Raw genomic sequence first — 24144 nt, 5'->3', positions numbered from 1 at the left:
AACCTTAGGTGGCATAATTATTATCCCCATTTTACTAATGAGGAAACAACAGTTGATACAATGTTGGAGTCCAAGCTCAAAGAGCACAGGAAGATTGGATTTGAACCTGCGGCCATTTCACTCCAGTCCCCATACTTTCCCCCACTTTACTACTCTACTTCCCATAAGCCTAATTTATAGTTGCTGTTTGAGTTGCCCTGGATTTTTTGTATGATCTTTTAAAACCTAAACCTGAACTCATGTCACATGAAAGACAGTACCCCAGGCTGGCTCTGGAACTTCCTTTCTAGGAAAATAAGCAGCTCACTCACTCACCTGGAGCTATAGCTAATTAACCAGCTTGAACAGCTTTTAGGGTTGAGTATGGTGATTCACGGTGTGAATCAAAATGTCTTTGTACAATTAAAAAATTGCAGAGGAATGTGTCTCAGTACAGAAATAAGAGGGTAACAACTACTGTTGAAGTTTGGACTGTGAACTAAATTATTATCAACATGTTTACAAAGCTCTTACTAGGAGCTCTTAAACACATTTTAAAATACATTTTTTGTGTTGTGTTCATCATTTTTTAAAGTACCAAAAAATATTTCAATACATTAACATTCTCTGCAGAAATCATCTACATTTTTGCACTTCATGTGTAAGCCAGACTGAAATACTACTTGTAATTGTCAGAATATGCTACATTCTCTTTCCTCCAGGCCTTGCACATCTTTTTCCCTATGCCTGTAACACTTCCTCTCCAAACCATCTCCTACTCCCCAAATCTGATTTAGGTGACTCCCAAAGTTCCCAAACAGTACCCTGTATTTCTTCTATCATGACATGGATTCTGTTACATGGCAACTGTTTATTTTTCTGTATTCTCCACTGGTCTTTAAGGTTTGCTGGGGAAGGACTGTGCAGCTCAGTAGATCAGTATAGTGCCTGGCCCTCAACAATGAATGAATGAAAATGAATGCAGAAGTCCTAACATGGAAACAATCTGATTAACAGCTATGGTCCAAATAGCAATTTTTTGACGGCAAGTGTGGCACTAATGATTTCATTAGTGTGTTTCATAACCAGAGATCCTGATCAAGATAACCTAAGTTCATTAATAAACATTCAAAATTAGTAGGCTTAGAGTAGCCAAAAATGTATTCTGTTTGTATACAATTTTTCTATGATGGGTGTAGTTGCACTAATCTATATTTTGATAAGTTGCACTAATCTATATTTTGATAACGACTGTTGTTCCATAAGAACAAATTCTCTTTACTGAAGTATGTTCTTAACATATCTGATTCTGATTATGCATTACATTGTTCTAATTGAACAACCTTAAAAAAACATTGTTTAGCGAATTGAACTTGATCCAGATGTTTTAGAACCTTAGCTGAAAATATACCAGAGTAATAATGCTTTTCAAGGACTGGTTTTTCTTAACTTTAGAAGAAATCATTTAGTAGTGTTTAATAAAAGCCCCAAAACCCCCTAACACTGAGATACAGTATTGAAATAATTCAATTTCTGTTGGAAAACAAGGTAAACATGGTATAATTGCATTTCTGTTTATGGAAACATTCAGAAATAATCTATTTTCTACAAAAGAGGATTATATCCTAGAGCTCTTTTTAAAACAACAGCTTAAAACAAATTTTAGTTTTATTCTTTGGCTATTAATTATACCTAATAAATGAGTCACTGATATCAATTCACAATAAATTTATTTTACATAAAAGAAAAAGCTTGCCATTAATGAAAAATTCAGTAGAAAAACAGTTCTTCTGCTTTAAGTTGGAGCTCAAAAGTAGAAGCTGCTTATTAGTGAAACCTCAGTAGAAAGAGAATTTTGTAAGAAAACATTCTTGGCATGAAAGCACTAGCATAAATTCTGTAATGAAATATGTACCATGCAATTTTATTGGCAGAAAGGCTGGCTTCTGGTGGCTGGTATTTTCTTTTCAGTCTCCTAAGAACATTAACATGGAAGATACTTAAACCTGCTTTATTTAGAGTTAATTGTATATAAATACTGGTGTCATGATGGGTAATCTTTCCATAGTCCACCTATTTAATTGAGCAGTTCTAAGTAGGTAATTGGCACCCTGCCCTTCTGATTTCCCCTTTCCCCCATTAGCCAGTCTGAATCCATTCCAACGACACTGAACACAGTGATCACCTACAAAATAAAATATTTCCAGTTATTAACTATGTTACAAAATAAGCAAATAGAAGAGTAATCAGATTTGTAATCTGTTTATTCATTACTAAAGTTCTTTAAACATTTTCCTCAATTTTGGTAAAAGATAAAGGATTTTATTAGAGGTAGTTTTAGAAATCTTCTAGTTACTTAACAGTTAAAAGCTTTAAATATTTCTGTGATATTCTATTTTGTTAAAGAATAGTAGTTAATTTTTTTTTATAAAATGTTATTATAACCATCTTAAATCTATTTCGATAATTCACGATAAACTATTTCCAAAAAATTAATGTGGAATTTACACTTTACTATAATACTAGAAAATACGTCAATCTATGATACAGGTTTTCTTATACCCATATATTACTCACCTCATCTGCCAGAAGTGATAATTCACTACTGTTTGCAGCATCATAATCATACAGAACCCTGGCCTTCCTGCTGCCACTGCACTCCTTAAGGTCAATGAGGTTGGTAGGAGAGGCAATTACTAGGCCACTTGTTGAAGACAAGGCAGAAGAACCAATCACATTTGATGAAGCAGATGGCACGGGTGCCACAGAAGTTTGATTGTTGTTACAGTAACTGGATGGAAAACTGTTGAAAAGAAAATGTCCGATAGACCAGTTACTAGAGCTTCTGAATACCACCACTTGGTGGCAGTATTCTTCCACTGGATAAAGATTTACAAATGTCAATAATATTTTATTGACAAAGGTTGCTATCTAATTTATGCCTTTCAGGCCAGTTATACTATAGAAAATTCAAGTGTTTTCCAAATATAAGTCCTTCAAAGTTTCTTTTTTTTTTCAAAGCTCTCTTCACAATTATAAAGTTAAAAAAATGCCATTTTTTTCCTGAAAAAATTGAGTTTATCCTTAAAACACTTCCAAAAAACTTTCACTGGTATGTTTTATTAATCTTTTCCTGCCTTTAAGAGTTGTTAAACACAATGAAAAACTACTTCTATATTAGATACTATCACAAGAGTGAAATTTTTCTCAAGTTAATTCTTTGAGAAATATTTCAATAGCCATACTCTTTTTTTTTTATAAAACTGATCCAATCACATTTTTCTACTTATTCAAATGACAAATATTTATGGAGCATCCACATATCCAGAACCACTACCACAAGCTGAAGATACTAAGAAGAAAAAATATCATTCCTTAATGGGCAGACAGGTGACGAAATGGGCATTCAAATATTATGCTATGACTAGTAATTATCATAATGAAGACTCAAAGTGAGAATAGGGCAAATTTCACAAGTTCATTCTGTCTTCTATTTTTTAGGGGGTAAAAATAAAAGTTTTATTAGAAATTAGTAAAATCTCTGTGATTGATGTGCTAGAAATATATCTTAAAATTTAAAGATAATTAAAATTTTCATTCAATGTTTCTCCAATATTAAATGGAAAACAGCATAAAATGGCTGGCCTATATTCATTCTCACCCAACAGTTTCTAAGGTTGAAAATTCATATTTAAATCTTAATAAGTATAAAAATACCTCATCTGGTAAGGTGGGTGAAATTGATCTCTCCATAAAATCCAGTTTCCTTCTCTTTATGACCACTGTGCCATCTGGAAATCACAGTCAGCCAGCAGCATAAAGAAAGTAGTTAAATTCTAGCAATTATCCCCTAACCTTTATAATCAGCCAATGAGTTGTTTCCTTTTGAACTGAGTAGAAAAAGAACAATCACAAAACATCTAAGCTTTTGTGATCATCTGTCCTCTTAACTACAGATGAGCTGTCTACACTTCTATGGTTAATTTCTTCACTTCTGCACAAAAATCTCACTTTCTTTTTCCTCTCGAGGACATCACACTAGCAATCTTCCTTTTCTTTCCCATGCTATCTTATTTCTCCATGTACTGTATCATTCTCATCAGCTTACAAATATGCTAATTTCTATCTTAAAAAATAAGAATATGCTAGACAAACTTTCTCCTATAGCTACTGCTTCATTTTTCTGTTCCTCTTTACACTAGAACGTCTCTGAAAGACTTATCTAAATTCAACATCACAGTCCCTCTCCTGGTCTTTTACATTATAGACAAGCTTTTGCCTCCACTGTTCCACTAGAACTACTTTTGTCGACAGCAATGACTTTGGTGTTCTAAATCCAGCAGTCTATTAATACTCCTCATTTCACCTGGCCTATCTAGTGATCACAGTGGATCCCTTCCCTCCACTTTCCTCTATCTTCTTCACCCCACTTCCAGGTCACACTCTTGGTTTACATCTTACCTGTTACTCCATTCCACTGCTTCCTTAAGCTGTGTTGGGAGTGCTTCAAGGCTCAACCCTTAGCCCTCTTCTTTTCTCTACCTATACTTAGAGCCAGGCTTTCATTTGGTCTCAGATTTAAATACCCTTGGTAAGCTGACCACTCTCTAATTTCTACCACTAATTTATCCCCCAAACTCAAAAGCTGCATGTCCTACAACTGGGTATCTCCATATCTCCACTTAGATGTCTGATAGACATTTCAAACTTCACATGTCTAAAACTGGGCTTCTGGTGTAAACCTGGGGTGATACACCACCCCAACCTGCTCCTCCTGTGGCATTCCCTATTTTAACTAACTACAGCTCCATTCTTTTAGTTGTTCAGGCCAAGCACCTGCAGTAATCTGGACCCCTCTAAGCCCTATATAATTGAAGTCTGTCAGCAAATCCTGCTGGTTCAACCTTTAAAATACACCCAGGGTTTGACTGCTTCTACCACATCTACCACAATCACCTTGATCCAAGCCACTATCATCTCCTGACTGGATTGTAAGTTCTAAACAGGTCTGTTAGCTTCCACCAGTGCCCCCTAACATTTACCTTTAACAGAGGAGCAAGAACGATCCTATCAAAGGTCAGCGTAAAACTCTCCAAGGGCTCCTCATGTCTGAGTAAAGGCCAAAGCCCTCTCTCTCCCAGCTTCCTGTTTCCTCAATTCATCTCCAGCCAAGCCCTCCTTACTGCTGCCTGAACATCACCGCTATTTTCCTGCTGCAGGGCTTTTCTACTTACTATACACTCTCCTGGAGCACTTTCTCTCAGATGCCTGCCTGCCTGCTTTGCTTCCTCTCATCTTTCAAGTCTGTCTTCCCTAACTAGTGTAAGCCTCTACTCCTAATCAAGAAGTATTTCCCTGCTTATTTTTCTCCACAGTATTTATCACCTTCTAATACACTATGCAAATCACATACATATTGACTTTCTACTTCCCTCTGCCCCCAAACAGAATGTAGGTTCAGTGAAAATAGGGATTTGGTCTGTTTTGTTTACATTGTATACTTCCTGACTGGAATAGTGCATTTTTTAAAAATTTAAAGCAAATATTTCTCTGACAAATTAACAGGGTTCTAATGACAAGAAACCCTAATTTCTAATTCAGATTTTACTCTGAAGTTAGTAACACCTTTCCTAGCATATCTTCCTCAGTGAACTGAGGAACTCAGCTGTGACTAAATATATACATTTCTGAAGATTAAAAAAAAATAAGCTCTCATTCCCCACATATGTGGGGTTTTGAAAGTCTCTAACCATGGAATTTTACTTTCAAATTTACTAGTATAATTAGCCTTTGTTTACCACTGAGGTCTACCTATGTCAATTTTGAGGAATTAAAGGTAAAAACAAAAACAAAGGGGCGCCTGCGTGGCTCAGTGGGTTAAAGCCTCTGCTTTCGGCTCAGGTCATGATCTCAGGGCCCTGGGATCAAGCCCCACATCAGGCTCTCTGCCCAGCGGGGAGCCTGCTTCCCCCTCTCTCTCTGCCTGCCTCTCTGCCTACTTGTGATCTCTGTCTGTCAAATAAATAAATAAAATCTTTAAAAAAACAAAAACAAAAACAAAAAACCCCAATCAAACAACAAAACCCTGAAAGACCATTTTTACCTTCTAAGAACTTTTACTGATATATTTTAAAAACTATAGACTTTTTGCCACTGTAGCTTGATATATTAAAACCTTCTGATTATTTAAAAGTAAAATACATTTGCAAATTTTGTGACTTCTGTTTCCTCATCTGTAAAATAGAGATACCAATACCTACCCTTACTGGTGTGAGGACTATCACATTACATGAGGTGTCCAGAGGAGTGCCTGAGGACAATTGGAGCCCTTCCGACGACTACTACTACTACCAACACTACTATAACCATTAACATGACAATCTGGTTCTACTCTTCAGAAATAGCTTCTGAATTAGAGTGTAACTGGATGATTTGTCCAATACTGCATTTGAATATTTCTATATACTCTCTTAAAAAGCCTAACTTGCAACATTAGAGACTTAAAAATTCCCCCCACACTCTATCATTGGTCCTTACCAGTAATCTAATTCTTTGCGGGTAGCGAGATAAGCCAGACTTCTTCCCTAGAACAATAGTACCCATTTCAGTGTGTAATGTTTGAGCTTATCCAGAAGTGCAATACTAGCATTTCGTTTGAATGGCAGAGTTCCAAGCATCTGTGTGGCTTTAAATGGAGTACAGGTATGAATGGTAACAACAGCAATCCCTTTGCTGCACTCCCAGAATAACAGGACAAGTGAAAAGGAAGTAAGTACTAAGGCTTCCTGGGCTTAAAATAGTTGTAATGAAGTGGAGATAAAGTGGTATTCTGCTTTCAGATACTGAATACCATTAACAAACTTCAAATATACAGAAGTATGAATCTTCTATAAATCTTACTGGAATAACCAGTGGTATCAGGCTATAATTAATCTTTAGGATCTAAAATTGGTTTTGTGGATGTGCCTAATTTTGTTCTAGGTCTAGTTTTAAAGGATTAATATGCAGAAAGGAACACCAAAGTGATTTTTAAAAAAAACTTATTCCTTGAAAATAATTTCTCTTTATATTTCTCCTTAAATATTATATCACTCCCTTGCCTTAATGGCTCCTCACTATATAAGTCTCAAACTCCTTATCACTACTTACTTTACATGGCATTGGTGACATGACCCTGCTTCACTCTTGTAGTCTTATCTACCATTCCATTCTTAACTCAAACACTATGTATGCTCCATCCAGAACAAACTACTGTCAGTTCCCTCAACTTGCCACTATTTCTTTTCTCTGGCCATTTCATATATGTGTTCTTCCTTTGTCTGGAAAGTTTGTCCCGGCTACTTTTATCTAGATTATTCCCACTAGAATAATTTCATCTGTGAAATTTTGTCAGACCCACCTGAGTCACAGCTAGAGGTCCTTCACAGAAACCTGCACTTCTACTTTCCACTTACTGCCTATCTGCCAATGGCCTATTATTTCTACCTAGACTTTAAATACCGAGGTATTTCTATCTAGACCTAGCAGAGACCATGTTTGTCCTATAAATCGTTTTATTTCTAGTGTCTCCTTACAGTGTGAGCTACATAATGGAAATCAATTTTGCCTGTTCTGTTTGCTGATATAATCCTAGAATACAGAACAGTTCCTGGTATATGACAGGTCTTCAATAAACATCTGATGAATGAATGACCAAGCTATGTGTGTTTTGTGCTATCATTTTGCTTTAAAGTATATTAAAATATAATTTTTAATAATTACATCATGGGCTGGGCTTGAGGTCTTATAGACTATTCTAAAACTTTTTTTTTTTTTTAAATAGTGGACAGGTAAATAATGATTAAGTATAAATTAGTTTATCTCTAAGGGCAAATAAGTGTCAATGTAATCTCCCTCAACTAACTGGAAGGTATTTTAAGAGAGAAGTATACTTCAAACACTTAAGTTTTCTCTACATAGCACTAAAAAAGTATTCACCTAAACTATGTTCTCACCCCTGTTAAGTTTTTGGGTGCCAGAAGAGCACACAATGTTTTTGTTACCTCACGAGTCTGAAAATTACTTTCCTTAAAACAAAACTGATTTTAAGTAAGCTAATAAAAGCCTTTAATTCTTCTAATCTTCACCTCCATTATTAGTTCATATGCAAAAATCTGAATTTCTTCTCTTATCAGGAGTTTCATGTGTGAAAAGGAAATTACAACCTTCCCAGTTGTTTCTGGAGGTCTAACATGTACTGGTAACACTGTGCATAGTAAGTCATCTGGGCTTCCACAAAGTCGTTCAGACAGCGGAGATGATGGGCCTGTAAAGGAAAGTTACAGTTACCTCTTAGGTCTATAATCTACTTAAACGTGTTAAATTCCAAGGGGTAAACAGAGCACATATACTCAGGGAAAATCACCAGTATCTAGCATTCTACTACAAGGCTTATCAAGGCTGACCTCAGTTAATAGTGTAAGAACAAATTATGGCGCTAACAAAAACCAACAAATGGATTTGATGATGGTGGGAGAACTAGGCAATGAGGTGTAAACAAAAATTTAAAATATTTCTTTAAATATCTTGGAAAGCACTGCAATTTAAATTTCCTTGATAAATGACTGCAAAAGTTTTGAACTTCAGTCTTCCCCCTTAGGACCAGTGCCTTAGGACCATCAAAGTCTTCTGTTTCAAATGAATTCCCAGTGAATAAACACTCACATGCGTACTGCTGATTCCCTCTAGCAGAAGTCTTGTAATCTCTGCTTGACGATCAAATTCACTTTGAGTTATTCTCAATTCCTGTTCAGACTTAAATTGGAACACAGTTTTAGAATTTTATTTGAGGACTTAGTCCATTTTATGTACACTTGTTTAGACAGTTTAAAAATCCCCCAAGTAAACCCTAAATGAGAAGCTGGCAATTCCCCGACTCTGCTGTGTTTAAATGTCCCTGTTTTCGATACCTTAGCTTTTCTACATTATCCAATTCCCTACCAGTACTTCACTCAAAAGAATCTATTAATGTCAAAGCTTAATGGCATACACATAAAAGCCTAGAAACACTACCATGAGACAGTCAATATGCTGTCATGACATTTTAAGAATATTGGTTTATATGTATAAAATAATATTTAAAAAAATTCTCCTGGGTGGCACAGATAGTAAGTGTCTGCCTTTAACTCAGGTCATGATCCCAGCATAGTCCATGTCTGGCTCCTGGCTCAGCAGGGAGTCTGCTTCTCCCTCTCCCTCTGCCTTTCCCCCTGCTCATGCTCTCTCTGTATCTGTCTCAAATAAATAAAAGCCTTAAAAAAAATTGTTAAAAAAATTCTCAATTATCACTAGAGCTACTTTACTTTGAAGTTAGTCTTTATTTTTTTTATTTTATTTTTTTGGCTTCTTTGTAAGACATATTCAACATATAATACTTTTTTAAAATTTAATTTTTTTTTAAAAAGTCTTTAATCTCAAATGAAAAAACTTTAAAGTGAAGACACAGGATTTTAACCTCTTCTGTTTAGTTACCAAACATATTGTTTCTAGGCACACAGTTCTTAGCTTCTTTCAAAGGACTGTTTCTTGTATAAATGACTTTTTTTTTCAGTTTTCTTTTCAAACTTTATATAAAATGTGCCTTAAGTATCATTATTATATACAAGATATGCTAGGGTTTTTCTGCAAGTTATGGGGCACACCTTTAATCAGTAGTGTGCTGGGAGTGGGGTGAGTAAGTTCTACTGTGCTGATTTTCATGGAACAAATACTCCAACCACAGCTCGTTTCAAGCTACCAAGGTGAAGTCATTGACCTCAGATTTGGAAAAAGGTGTATATAATAGCACACCACTACCACTAGCTTTGGCCCTCTGATACAGGTTTAGTGCTGGGACAAAATAGTTCACTAAAAAATCAACGGGACCTAAAAATAATAAATACTGGCAAAAAAAAATCTTAAACCTTTAGCTTGGTTGGTGGTAAGTGAGGAAGAGAAAAATAAAATCTCACACTTGCGCAAAATAGTTAGCTTATCCCACACAGGGAATCATCACTGATGATAATGTCATTAATAACGCTCTCTTCTTCTACCTCTCCAGAATAAACAGCTCCCCCCACATCCAAGTAATTAAAATATTTCCAAGACTGTAATAAGTATAAAAATTAGGTCTAAGTATTTTCCTTGCATACCACATCTCCCTCTCCTTCACCTTTTGGTGGCAACAGTTAATCTAGTGAACCAGTCAAAAAGGAAGTAGCAGCAAAACAAATCATCGGTTGCTGTAGTCATTCTCATCCCACTGGCAACAGATCTGGGAGAGGTGATTAGAAGTGACCACTAGATTGGATTTATGGATATAAGTTTGAATTACTCAACAATTCAAGATTAAATTTTACTTGACTGAAACTAGAATGCAAGGCTGAAGTACGCATCATCTAGAAGACCGTATGAAGTAGAAAATCAAGTCCCAGGAGAAGAAAAAAAATCAATGATCTTCCTAAGTAAAGTGTTAAGGAAAACCAATCACTTCAGTGTTACATTTGCTTTATTTACTCTTCTGCTTGGTTGAATAGGAAAAAGTTTTGATTAGTAGAAGTAACCATAGTAAACAAAAAATAAATGAACTTTAAAAGTAAACAAGCCTAGTTCCATTTGGGTCTCTATGAAAGTACAATTTGATTTAATGACCGTTAGGAGAAATGGCAGAAAAGCCTTCGAAATGGCATTATTTCTGTGTAAGGTGTAAGAAAGTGAACTAGGTAACATATTAAGTGACTGGGAAGTTTGAGCATGAAGTGGAAAAAGTTATAAAATGATCTCAGAAAGTATAAGGGGTCAGTCTTCCGTGTTTGAGCAAAATATAAATAATTTAATTATGAAGAAAGGCACCGTATTACAAAGCCTAGGAAGTCAACCTTTGCACAACATACTTTGTATTTAGAAAAGGTAAATGACAGGAAGGAAATGAATCTTGCTTCCTGAACAAGTTTCAGTGTATGCCTGGGGTGGCTGTAGTCTAATCTCCCAAACCATCTCTACTTTTGACACATATAATGATCATAACTAATCTGAGAGGCAGAGGTAACTGAAATAGGTTTGGCATAGTCAATTTACTTAGGAAGAGAATGATCCATATTAGAAAGACAGATAATAAGGGTTTAAAGAAAGAATGAATTTTTATTTTTACTTTATTTTTATTCTGTCCTCCAGAAGATCTCATTTCCTGACTTAATTTTATAGTTAAGACATAGAGTTCTAGTAAAGATACCTTCTCCTGCCAGAGTATATGACAGGAGAAGTTGGGTTAGGGAAGCAAGAATTTTTTGAAGCTGTAACGTGGGAAAAGGGCAAGAATTTGTTGATCTGTGATATCAGGTCTGGGTCACTGTAAGTTAGAAATTTTGGTCATGCTTTTGAGGCATTTGCTGTGACAATCTTGTTCTGTCACCTATTTTTTTTTTTCTATAGGCCTAAATCTTAAAATATTCAAGGAATATGAAGTTTTAAAATTATAAAAATGGCAGAAGTGAGAAGTACAGAAGAAAAAAATCTTCCCAAATCCATTTTGATATATTCTTAAGTTTTACATTCAAAATGTAAATATTTGTTTCATGAGCTTCTTCCCATAATATCACATATTTCCTGAACTTATAGAGACTGAAGAATCAGAAATGTTTTGGTATATCTACATGCTAATTAGAGAGGAAGAGACCCTGGTTTTATTGTTCAACCTATATTCTCTTCCATGATACTGTCCTCTTTTCAAGCTAGAGGTTCAGGAAAAAAATCAAAGGCCAAGGGAGAACTATAACTAAGTTGATAAATGGATTCTACAAAGGGGTATGAGAGTGGGAGTCAACAACTTCACACTGGATTTCCAATTCATAGAATCAAACCCCCCACAACCTATGCACAGAATAGACCATATAGGTGGTAATCCTACAAAGTCAGAAAATAAAGAGTTAACATTTGGGGTGGGGGGAGGAAAAAAGGGGGGAGGAAAGAAAAAGTCAGGGTCCACAATTATCACCTGCCCTCAATCTTAAGTACTGTCCTCATCTGGAGGTCAAATTTTGGTAGGCACAAACATGAGGAGTAAATAAAAAAATGCTTCTTAAGACTTCAAATAGCATTTGAAACAAATCTACACTAATGTCATAATTTATTCCTTAAATTCTTGCTTAACTACTTTATATCCCATCCTAGGAAAGATTAGAAATGGTAACACAGAAAGAGGGACTACTAGTAGCAGTAACATGGACAGCTTCTAAGTGACAGTCTGACACTGAGGGAGGAGACAACATACTTAAAAAACAAACAACAGATCTAATTGTTACATGGTACAATAATGTACATTCATACCCTATAACTGTAAGTAAAATTAAATATATGCTATTCTGTATTTAATGGAGCAGTAAAATATTATTTTACAAATCTTTTCAACTAAAGTGACAGAAGACTTAACTCTGGTACTGGAGAGAACAAGCTTCAGTTATCTAAGAAATTCATTTGTGTGACATATAACACACATATTCAATCACTGAATATACATAGTCAACCACTGAATATATAAGACATGGTATAAACTATATTTTACATAATTGTCATGTAAGTAAACCAAGTATTTAAACTGTCTCCTGGCAAGATTACTACTTAATGTAACACTGTATCAGAGCATGTGCAAAGCACATCTCTGTAACATTGTTCCATTGCTTTGTGGAGCTACTATTAGCCAAACAGTTCTGACCTTTCTATGATAATTTCCAGATTTTATAAGGTATAGTAGCAAAGACTATGACTGGCCCCATGGCTGCTGTCCAATAAGTACTTACTGAATGAATAACAACTGTTTCATAATTCTGTAGTTTAATAATTTACTTACTTTTGTCACTTCCTCTGCCCAAATCTAGCCAGCATTAAAAATTAGAGAAAAATAGAGCATGAAAGAAAGTTGAATTTAACATTTTCTACAACTTAGTATAGAAAAATGCAATTCTTTTAATTCAAGGGTATACTCTCCTTCTCCAGAATCACATTAACATAGTAGTAACTAAATCAGTACAGCTTAATGTACTGTGAAAGTATGCCTTCATATGTATCAATACTATTAGTTTTTGAATCTTATACTAATTTTGTAAGTTACTAAGTAATAGTTTTCTAAAACTGGAAATATCTTAGTTGTAGTTCTCTCATCTGTAGAATGAAAGGTTTGGACTAAACAATTTTTAATTTCTCATTTAGGTCTAAAATTCTAGAATTTTAGGAAACTAAAATAAAGCAGGGATAAATAGACACTGACATAGCCACCAGAGGGGCACAATAAACTTGAGATATAATGAATTTAAAATGACCAGAATTAAACACATCTTATTATAAGTAGATGACATAAGTAGCAAAACAGATGCCTAATAAGTGAACCAAAGTCTTGTTAGTTGTTTAGGATATTCTTACCTAAAATGAAACCTATGGTTTATATATGAAGTTACAAATGACTGAAATAGCTCACACATTTTCATTCACCTACAGCTAGGACAATGGAAATGAATTAATGCATTCTCTTGCTATCTAAGGAAAGCCTTAATTTAGCCAAGGCTTCAATAATTAGAGTAGTTTAGAACAACAAAAATGCATTTTAAGTATTCTGTATATAAACTTTCCTATTACATGAATTTTCACCCTTTTAGCTCAATGCTAATGGAATAAAATCAATTAACTGTGAATTTATTATAACTGTACTGCAGATTTCATACCACATCTATGAATGTAATGTATCTAGGAGTATAATGCCAAACACTACATGTATAAATCTTTATTGGCTAAAGTTTATGAGTTTTTGGGCTATATTCAGATTTTATGAATTTCTATTTTGTTAAAAATTAAAAATTGCTAACATCTCAAAAACTTCCTCAAATCAAGCTCAATATATATATTGGGTACTACAGAACAATTCTCATTTCTGATTCTTGCCCAAAGCTATCACTGTTCTGCAACTTTCTTAAGTAAATTAGTACCAAATAGGGAATTGGCCTTGCTACTACAGAAATATGGGGGGTGAGTATGTCTTGGCATGAAACTGCACAAGAAATTAATTCTATGTTGAGTTTGGGTGAATATTAAGGTAAACATCAAAGATACTGAAAAACAAAGTCAATCTGTAAACTCTACACTTTTCTCTAAGTAAATTTTGTTTTCTTTGCCAAAAGTGAAAATACAAAGTGCCAGTTAAATTAATGTCTTTCACTAGGATAAAAGGTACTATTTATATATAAATTTATTTTCTAAAATCTGAATTTGGCATAGCTAATGTAGTTGGCAATTAGAACACAAAATTTCTTTTCCTCAAGTTCCAATATTACTTCAGCTAATATTCTCTGTAATTTTTGTTGGACTAATGAATTCATGGCTTTGACTACTTTAGACTTTTACATGCAGATAATAGCAAGAGAAGGCACTTTACTCAAGATGTAGAAAACACAGTAGGCCAACAAACCTTCAGCCATTTTACATGCAGGAATTTGAGCATGTAAGAGAAATTTACCATATTGTTATCTCCTTCAAGGCGAGCTGAGTTAAGTTGCTTAAGTGCATAGGTAAGAGACAAAGAACACATTATACCAATGAACACAGTGAAACAAGTTACTTCTTCACAATAAAGAACACACAAACAAGTATTAAGAAAGCTGATAAAATGGTTTTCTACTTAAAAAGAAAACTATGTTGTTCTATGGGATTTCACATTGTGGTGCCTATTCAACTTTTCCAAAAGACTCAGATTTTCAAAGACAAAAAACATGATGCTGGATTGATGCTTATTTTAAATTAGAATTATTTAGGAAAACTGCATCACTTTAAAAACTGCCAGTAACCTACAATTTTTATTAAATTTTCACCTATGAAAGCCCTTCTGCCTATCCACAACTTCCCTAATCAAAGATCATTTCTATTTTATGAATGTATGATGCCTTCAACCAGTCAGCCTCAGCCAGGTCTTGGCATACCCTGAAGAAATATGAAAGGTATGTCAATCCTTGTATTTTTAATAAGTTTTAAATTCTTGTATGTGTACATTAAGGTTAAGTTATATGATGATGCTCAATTTACAGATTAAATATTTAGACATCTGTGGAAATGCTCAAGTGGGCAGAGGGGCATTCACAATACTGTGTTACCTGAAGATGTATTTTCCACATTTGTATACCCAAAACTGAGGTCTAAAGCTCTAAATATGAGAGAGAACTTTGAAACCAGATGATTTTTTTCTTCTCATTAACAAAAGTCTAAAATAATTTTTAAAAATTTATATAAGACTAAAGGAGGGTTAATGAATGTCAGTTCCTCATAATTTAAATGCAGAAATTTTGTCTTTGCTTCTTTGACAAATTTTACACTATTTTCAAAATTGTGTTTTTGTTCATTGTAAAACTTTTAAGTAGGTTTTCTTTCTGTTCAATTGGTGTATTTTTGAGAAATGCCTTTGATGTTGCCTTACCATTCTTCAACATGCTAATTAATAAAATACAAGCTAATAAAATAGTAATACTGGATACAGGCATAAATATTTTACTGACAGGGTTAAATCATCAAAAAGTTCAATCTAGTATACTAGATTGTGAACTGAGGGTAGTAGAGATTTTGCATTTATCTCTGAATTCCTCAGCAAAGTGCCTTGTACAAATAAGCATTTGATAAATACAGACTTTAAAAAGAGGTCACGAGAAACTAGTAAACAAGTTAAAGAAAAAAAAAGTGCCGATACGCACAGGTCCCAAACTTTACTTGCAGAGAAATAACTATTCACAAAACAATCCAAGGCAATTTATAGAGTGAATTCAAAGAAATTCTGAAATTAGAGGAAGCTCTTCAAGCTGCCAACTAGGAACGAGGAAATGTGTCAAAGAAGAAATAAAGCAAACACAAACTCCTAGTGGTTTCTATTTTTCTGTATTCTTCAAATAAACAGAAAAGAAATACAGAAAACCCCCCTACCAAAGATCACAAAATAATAAGCATGCCTCAAGGCTTTATATAATAATAAAATAGGAGGACTTTTCCTTTCTAAAGTATTTCAGACCTACTGCTATAAAGTTTGAAGAAAAATGGGTTGGTTATTTAGGGGAAAAGACCACAATTATAATCAGGAAATGTGAATTTCAGGCTAAACTAATATTTTAAATATTTGGCTATAGTTAAATTTGTTTTATGCAACATATAAATTCTAGAAAAGCTGTGTATAAATGAAATTGCTCAATAAAGTCATTTGTATAATCTTTCATTTTTATTTTAAATGTAAATTCTCATGGAAAAAATTTGTCCTCAACAATACTTAGCACAAAAAAACTGTCAAGAAAAGATCTGGAGGGGCGCCTGGGTGGCTCAGTGGGTTAAGCCTCTGCCTTTGGCTCAGGTCATGGTCTCAGGGTCCTGGGATCGAGCCCCGCATCAGGCTCTCTGCTCAGCGGGGAGCCTACTTCCCTTCCTCTCTCTCTCTCTACCTGCCTCTCTGCCTACTTGTGATCTCTGTCAAATAAATAAAATCTTTAAAAATAAAAAAAAAAACCTTTAGGGGCGCCTGGGTGGCTCAGTGGGTTAAAGCCTCTGCCTTCAGCTCGGGTCATGATCCCAGTGTTCTGGGATCGAGCCCCACATCGGGGCTCTCTGCTCCGTGGGGAGCCTGCTTCCTCCTCTCTCTCTCTGCCTACTTGTGATCTCTGTCAAATGAATAAATAAAATCTTAAAAAAAAAAAAAAAAACCTTTATAAAAAAAAAAAAAAAGACCTGGATATATCAAAAGGATCTTTCAAAATTTGTCTACTACTGATTCTTACACATTTTTATAGCAATGGAAAAATAATTTAGAATAACCAAAGGACCTTATAAGGTGTTAAATCTATAGATTTTCTGGAACTTTTCTAGGTAAAAAAGATTACATTATTCTGTAACAGTGCTTGTTAAAGAAAATTTTGTACTGATACTTGATGACAGTATTCTCATTCCAAAATCATTATTGGGCGCATACAGGCATTTTGAATGAAGAGATTTTGACTTATTTCCAAATGATTCTTATTTATCTTAACATTTTTCCTGATTATGAAATTAGTATCTTAAAAATCAATTTCTATTTTACACATAAATCTATTATTAGCAACTAGAAACTAATTCTAATTTAGAGTCCTTTGCCATCCATAGTGTTCATTTTTAAAGTTCTGATTCTGTGGAAAGTCTGTTTTGGGAAGTTAGGGTGTTCTTGATGATGACATCATGATAAATCCTGAGGTGAAATAGCCAGAGAATTTGGATTTAATGTCTTGTCAAAGCAAGCTCTTCTCCAGCAGTGACTAATACAGAATCTCCAAAAGGCTGTTTAGAAGAAAATATTTCTATAAGCAATTTATTCTGCTCATATAAAGTGTTAGGGTACTTTCACAAGACATCACTGTCTAATGCCAATTTTACCAGTTTAAAATTTCACTGTGAAACAAGTCTGAACCTCTTCTTTTCCCAAACAAGGGAGCCAAAGTTGTCTTCCACCAGCACTGTGGCGTATGTTCCTTAAGGCAATGATTCTTGATGATGACAGTGGTAGTGAGTTGGGAACAGAAGGCAGGGGGAATGTCAAGCTTCTTGACAAAATATATCTCTTAGTATAAATTAAGAATTAACTTGTTAGCCTCCTCTAATAAATTCAGACTTGTTTATATTGTACTATTTGATCAATGTCTTCAATCTTTGGAATGAAAATATAAACTGTATAAATAATAGATCAAATAAGTTTATAAATAAAGCCTTTTAAGAAACTTATAAATACATAAATGTAAATCATTATATTATTATATTTAATATTTAACCAACTCCATTTAAAAAGATTATTCTGAGGTTGATTTTATGAAATAAATATACCAGAAGTATATATCTGGTATATAAAAAATATACCAGAAGTTATGTATTCAAATGGGTTTCTTCCTCTTCAAAATAGTCACCTGCGTGTCCATGCTGCAACTATTTGAATTGTTTTGGAACTATTCTTGGTGACAATGCCTTTAGTCAGTTTGACTCACATATGGAAAGGAAGTAAAGTTTAATTTTTAGGTCACACATGAGCAATCTCAAACTTGGTTCACTCTCATCTTAATTACTGTTTTTCTATTTCAAATATAATAAACCTATATCCAAAAGAATATTTGCCATCATCACTGAGGATATTTAAAGAACGACAGAGCTTTAGGAGCTCTTATAACTTTTATTTTTTAGCAACAGGTGTATCACTGAAACAGTACTGCCTGTGGATATGACTACTTTGCACTGATTCGGATGTATTAAGTTTTGATAAGTTTGTTTAAACACAAAACAATATCCTAAAGTCATATTATAGTCTTAGTAACAGACTGTAGCTTGCATGGTATAGGAGTAAAATATTTTACACATTTTAAATTTATCAACCCAAGACGTTCTTCTATGAAAAAACACTACTTACTGAAGCTCTAGTTTCTGCAGCTTTTGCCTTTTTTAGTCTGGTTTTTGCAGCATCCAAATCCAGTCTCTTATTTTGTAATAGTTTCCTCTCTTTCTATAAATATAGGAAAGAAAAAAATAAAGGCTAGTGATGTTAAAATCCAGTACAAGCATGCACATTTAAAGTATCATTCTCCATTAAATACATGAATCATCTGATAAACAAAGATCAATGATTATAAAATTGGCTATGAAGTGATGCTTGACTCCTTTATCTTATGGTTTTCAATTTTAAAATAAATGGAGACACTCCAGATGCCAGGAAACCTGGGAAAGATGGCAGGTGATGGCACAAACAAAGGAATGCCAATTTTAATATTTTACAGTTTTGCCATTTAGGGAATGTTTTGCTCTATCTTCTTGGTTGTCACAACTAGGGGTGGGAGATGTTACTAGGCAGAAGCTAGGATGCTTCTAAATATCCTATAATGCAGTACAGCTCCTACAACAAAGAACTATTCTACCCAAAATGTCAGTAATGCCCAGGTTGATGAGCTGTTTCAAAGAGATTATCTAGGAAGTACCTATGGTAAAGGAGGTATGAGCCTAGGTTAAAGTTCCTTGACATCCCAAGCGATGTACATTAAGGACTGGGCAGGCTCCCTTAATGTGCCATAGCACTGAAAGCAACTCTGCTACTCCAAAGGAAATTTCAAATTTATAGACTGAATAATGAATAAACATTGGTAAGGTATCTTGGAATTCCTCATGGTAAATTCAACATAATAGGCAAGTTTATAAAAATTCACTGCTTGCTTTATTAATTCTCAGATTTCATATATCACATTTCATCCTACTGACAAAAGATCCTTTAAATCATATTTCAACTTGGTGGTTTTTCCTCTGTTCTCAGGCAAAATACTTTTTACCCAGAGACGAATTCATTGTAAACATACTGAGTTCCTAGAATATTTTATAATAAGGAATCTGCAAATTAAAGTTTAAAGTAGTATTCACAATAAAGAACAATCTTGCAAAAATCTTAGGAAAAAAAAAATCCACCTAGATCTTAACTCTCCATTGCTGGAAAAACAAACTAAAAAATAGTATTAGGCTTTGGAAGGCTATTATTTATTTCTTCAGCAATAACACACAGCCGTGTGAAGAGAAGATAACAGACTTCTAGGGATGCAAACAACAGGAAGATAAACAGCCAGAGGCATAGTAACTAGGTTTTTGGCTCCCAGTTTAAATGAAAAACCAACATGGCTATACTATGGAGATATTTTGTGCCATATTTTTATAATCATCCCAGGAACTTCTCTACAAATTTTAGTGCTGGTAATGAATAACGACTGATGTAATCTCAGTAACACTGCAGGGACACAAAGATGACATATATATTTTCAATAGTTCATTTTGGTTAGCTTTGTGTCCCACTGAATATGTACCTAGCTAGATTATTTAAATTTTCTACATCTACACAGTCAGTAGGAGGGCAAATTATTCATTAAAACTGTAGTAATATATATAAATTATTTTACTACAAAAAAAGGGAACATTTTCCAACTCACAGCAATTGTTTTGTAATCTCCTTCTATAAAGTTTCTTAAAGGAGTGAGAAAATTTAAAGCTGATGTTTGAATCAGCTCTCTGTCTGCTGTTCCAATTCGTTTTTGTGTTTCTCCACATTTAATAAGGGCATTACCTGCAAAGGAAAAAAGTGTTTTGTTTTGTTTTTTTTTTTACCATCTTCTGGTAATTTCAGAAAATAAAATCAGTAATCTGATCTGCTTTAAAGTTAGTTATCACTTGTTTACTTAAGAAAATTCAAGAGAATTAGCTGTCATTAGTTTTATTTTAAAAGTAAATTTAAGATTATAAATATCTGAATGAAAATGAAATCCTTATCATATCATAGTTAAATGTACCAATTCAACCTATGGAACAAAGGAGGATAAATCATTAAGTATTTATGATACAGCTCAAACAGTGGAGACACATTTAGAAAAGCATTATGCTAAAAAATTTTCATAAGTAGATCAAGTTAAAATTTGTCTATTATTTCTATAATATGTATGAGCCTCAAGCATCTTTAAATGATATTATATAATTGTATCTTAAGTTAAAGAAAAATCCACATTTTCCAACACATATACCTTAATGTTTAAATAGGACAAGTTCAATGCAAAACCGAGCAAAAAGGGGACAACAAGACCAAAGTTCTACTTCCAGTTCTACCTCTAAAAGCTTCAATTCTGTGGATCTTAAATCTTCCATGTTAGGATGAGATTAGATTTGATTGGCAAGGAAGATAAAATAACATAGTCATTAAGAGCTCCATGTCTGGATACAGATCTCTCTTTGAATTACTAGCTGTATGATCACTGATAAATTATGTAATCTAAGATTTGATTTCCTTGTCTTAAAAATGGAGATAACAGAATTTATATTATAAGCAGGATATAAGTGAAGACTTATAGAAATAATATATTTACTGTATAGTGTAGAGCCCAATGCCAGAAATACTCAATTGTTAGTTCTTATCAATTACGATTAGATTCACAAAGCCTAATTCCAATAATCAAGTTACAGTCAATAGAATTACTACAGGTGAAAACAGATTAAGCATATTAAAAAAGGAAAAAATTGAGAAGCCTTTTGAATGTTCATGCTCCACTAGGCCTTCAGCTTGGTGAAGGAAAGGGCTAGGTGTCTTTCATGTACCTTTATGACCTGTAGGATCTAACTACTTCTGTACCAGCAGGCACAAAAAAACCTGTTTAATGTGTAAAATTTTCCTAAAATTAATAGTTAAAATTTAGAAATAAAACTATAGAAATTTTAAGCATTTTCAGACTTCTCAAAGAAGTATCTTTTGAAGGCCACGATGTAAAAGTTTCAATTGTACATTTAACAGTTATTCAATGGATTAATGCCATTCATTTTACAGTATTTAGGTTATTACCTTCTGACATAACGGTAACTATTAAAACTTTACGTTCATTTTGTTCCAGAATTTATGAACTATTTTATAAATCGGTACAATATGTAGAAAATAATTTCATTTCATACCCACATAAGGACCACTTTCCTGCAGAAGTCTTAATAAAGAGAATTATTTGCCATGAACAAGAGGAAAAGAAGCTATAGAAATTTGGAATAGTCTTATATTCTGAGAAAATTAGATTTCAGGGATAATGAGCTTCAGAGTTATACATTTAAAAAGTCAGCACAGCAACTAACAAAGCAACTAACAAACATAACTGCAAAACATGATTATAGAAAATTTGAACTGCATGAGGAAAATAGAATGAAATATAATCCAAACATCCAAAGATAACCACTGTTAACATTTTTGTGGTACTGACATTATCGTGTAATGAAAGCACTAGTGGTGTGTTCAAACACTATGTGCCAGACATTTTATTATAAAAATAAATAAAACCTCAAGAAAACTTAAAATCACCTAGGAGACATATTTAAACAAAGTTTATAATACATCAAAAGAAGTACTATAACAGAGGTTGCAAGAGTCCATGGGAGTACAAGTGAAGAATTCATTTAACTTTTTAGATCTAAAGTGATAAACGTGAATTCTCAGAGTAATATATACTTAAATATATTAAATATTAAATTGAACTATTCGTATTTGCTGGGCACCTCTATTTCTCACTTTATCCAAAACGTAAACAAAAAATTTGAAGTTAAAATTGATTCTACTAATATTAGATAAATATCCATGATGTTTCTAAGTAGTAAAAATCTATAAGTAAAGCTAGTTTTTAGCAGATCTTTTTGCCTTTTGCTTACCATACGCTGTTCCTGGGCCAAACTCAGTCCCTGCATCAATCATATATTGTCCCAAAAGTTCTGGGTTGTTTATACGACTTGGAGCTTTTCTATCCAGTTTCTCATAAACAAATTCTTCTATCCTGGCATCTAGGAGAAAGGTTTAAAATTATCAATGATTTCAAAAAACAAAACTATTTAAAATTTTTTTTTTACCTACTACCATTTATCACCCTGTAAAATAAGATGACGTTAGCATTTTTAAGTACATATCTTCATACTTAATTTTTAATTTTTATACTAGAATATTATATAGCTCTATGAAACTTATACTTTAGAAATCTGATAAAATATTTTGGCACAAAAATATTTACTTAAAGTAAAACTATCATATGATGAATATTCTATGAGATTCTAAAAGCGTTGTTCACCTAATGTCTAATGAAGTTGCCTTTGCCTCTTTGTACAGTCTGATTTTTAACTTTGAATGTATGTTCATTTCAATTTCAAAACCAGGGATTTCCAGCTATGAAAATATGGATATAAAGTATCTATTAGAACCAAAGAGTCACATACTTCTAAAACCTTTATCATGCTTTTGCTTGCTCACATGCTCTCTCTCCTTCCTAGAGTCTAAATATAGGCGTGGGAAATTAAGGAATAGAACAACCTAGGTTTGGGACAGTCACAGACCGACATCAGTAATATGAAGTCATGGCTTAATTTTATTTAAAGTACAAGATATATAGATATCTCTCAGCATGTACTCACTCAAAAGTTTTTGCCATTAAAAATGAGGTCAAAATATGAGATAGGTTAAAAGAAATAGCAGAATGCTAGTATACATGGAAAGGAAAAAAAAATCAGTAAAACCTGAATAAATGCTTGGTTAGTGCAATATACAAAATATTCACACCTGCACACCTGCCTAATAGGTATGACAGAGACAAGCGAGAAAAAGGTCAGTTTCCAGAAGTAATGATTAACTATAAATCAAAAATTTATCAACCGGAGAAGCTTAAAAAAAAAAAAAAAAAGGCTCCTTTTAAGCATCTCAGATAATTCCTCCACAAGTACAAGTTTCACACAGTGCACTGAAAACTTAAAAAGTGAATTGAACCAGTAATAGAAACACTTGAGGAATCAGCATAAGCATTAATTATAATACATAAAATAGGCTACTGGAATAATACTTGTTTTTGTGGTAGACTCTGGAGCAGCATCAGAAGTTTTTAAGCAGGACTTTAAAAACCTTTAAATTGGTTCAAACCAAAATGAGTCAGTTCAAAACATAACCATTTAGAAGATGCTAACTAATTTCAGAATTTCATTTTCTGACTAAGAGAGTCATTCTTAGCTTTGGTGCATTTCTACTTATTTGGTCAAAAGTTTAAAGTTGAAACCTATGTTGACTTTGTTCAGTTAGTAAAACATTTGGCATATTTTAAGTAAATGTTCATTTCAATAGGACATCAACAGACCATAATAAAATCTTAAAAGAATATGTGGGCAATACTGCTATAATGCGATAGAATTTTTGAAAAACCCTAGGTTGTGGAAAATCATACCCTAAAAATTACAGGACTTACAGGTAAAAGAGGTTTGGGCCTGACCACTCATAATCTATGTAACTTTATAATCAGAGAATAAACAAAAAAAATCTAAATTTGTTTACTACTTTAGACTTAAAAAAACACTAATGTAAAATTGTATTACATGAGCCACTGTAACTTTGTACTAATGAAATTCCCATTTACCAGTTGTGTATGAGTTTGTCTGCCACTCAGAAAAATATGTAGAACAGACTACTTATGTGAAGAACTCTAGACAGAGCAAGGAACATACAGAAAAATGTCTACTACTTTTTTTTTTTTTTTTAAAGATTATTTATTTATTTATTTGACAGAGAGAAAGAGAGAAAGAGAAACAGTGAGAGGGACACAA

General features: G+C 33.5%; 1 protein-coding gene across 4 annotated transcripts in view; it reads right to left on the bottom strand.

Annotated features, from left to right (window-relative positions):
• Positions 1–1690: 1690 nt before the first annotated feature.
• The window catches only part of SH3GLB1 (SH3 domain containing GRB2 like, endophilin B1), a 34894-nt gene continuing 12440 nt past the window's right edge, over positions 1691–24144 (bottom strand). Inside the window, exons 3-11 of one of the 4 annotated variants that reach the window (XM_032867045.1) lie at positions 22222–22350; positions 19983–20116; positions 18431–18523; positions 14450–14536; positions 12842–12865; positions 8683–8772; positions 8184–8284; positions 2557–2782; positions 1691–2164 (exon numbers count right to left, since the gene is read on the bottom strand). In XM_032867045.1, the coding sequence (XP_032722936.1) occupies positions 2057–2164; positions 2557–2782; positions 8184–8284; positions 8683–8772; positions 12842–12865; positions 14450–14536; positions 18431–18523; positions 19983–20116; positions 22222–22350 (992 nt within the window). In that variant the 3' untranslated portion in view covers positions 1691–2056. The remainder of the gene's footprint in view (positions 2165–2556; positions 2783–8183; positions 8285–8682; positions 8773–12841; positions 12866–14449; positions 14537–18430; positions 18524–19982; positions 20117–22221; positions 22351–24144) is intronic. The other 3 variants (XM_032867046.1, XM_032867047.1, XM_032867048.1) reach the window with 3 other exon arrangements.

Source organism: Lontra canadensis, unplaced genomic scaffold (assembly GCF_010015895.1).
Source record: "Lontra canadensis isolate GAN:19392208 unplaced genomic scaffold, GSC_riverotter_1.0 scaffold33, whole genome shotgun sequence".
Classification (NCBI taxonomy): Eukaryota; Metazoa; Chordata; class Mammalia; order Carnivora; family Mustelidae; genus Lontra; species Lontra canadensis.
Note: the sequence above shows the minus strand (reverse complement) of the source record. Positions and strands in the feature narration are given on the sequence as shown.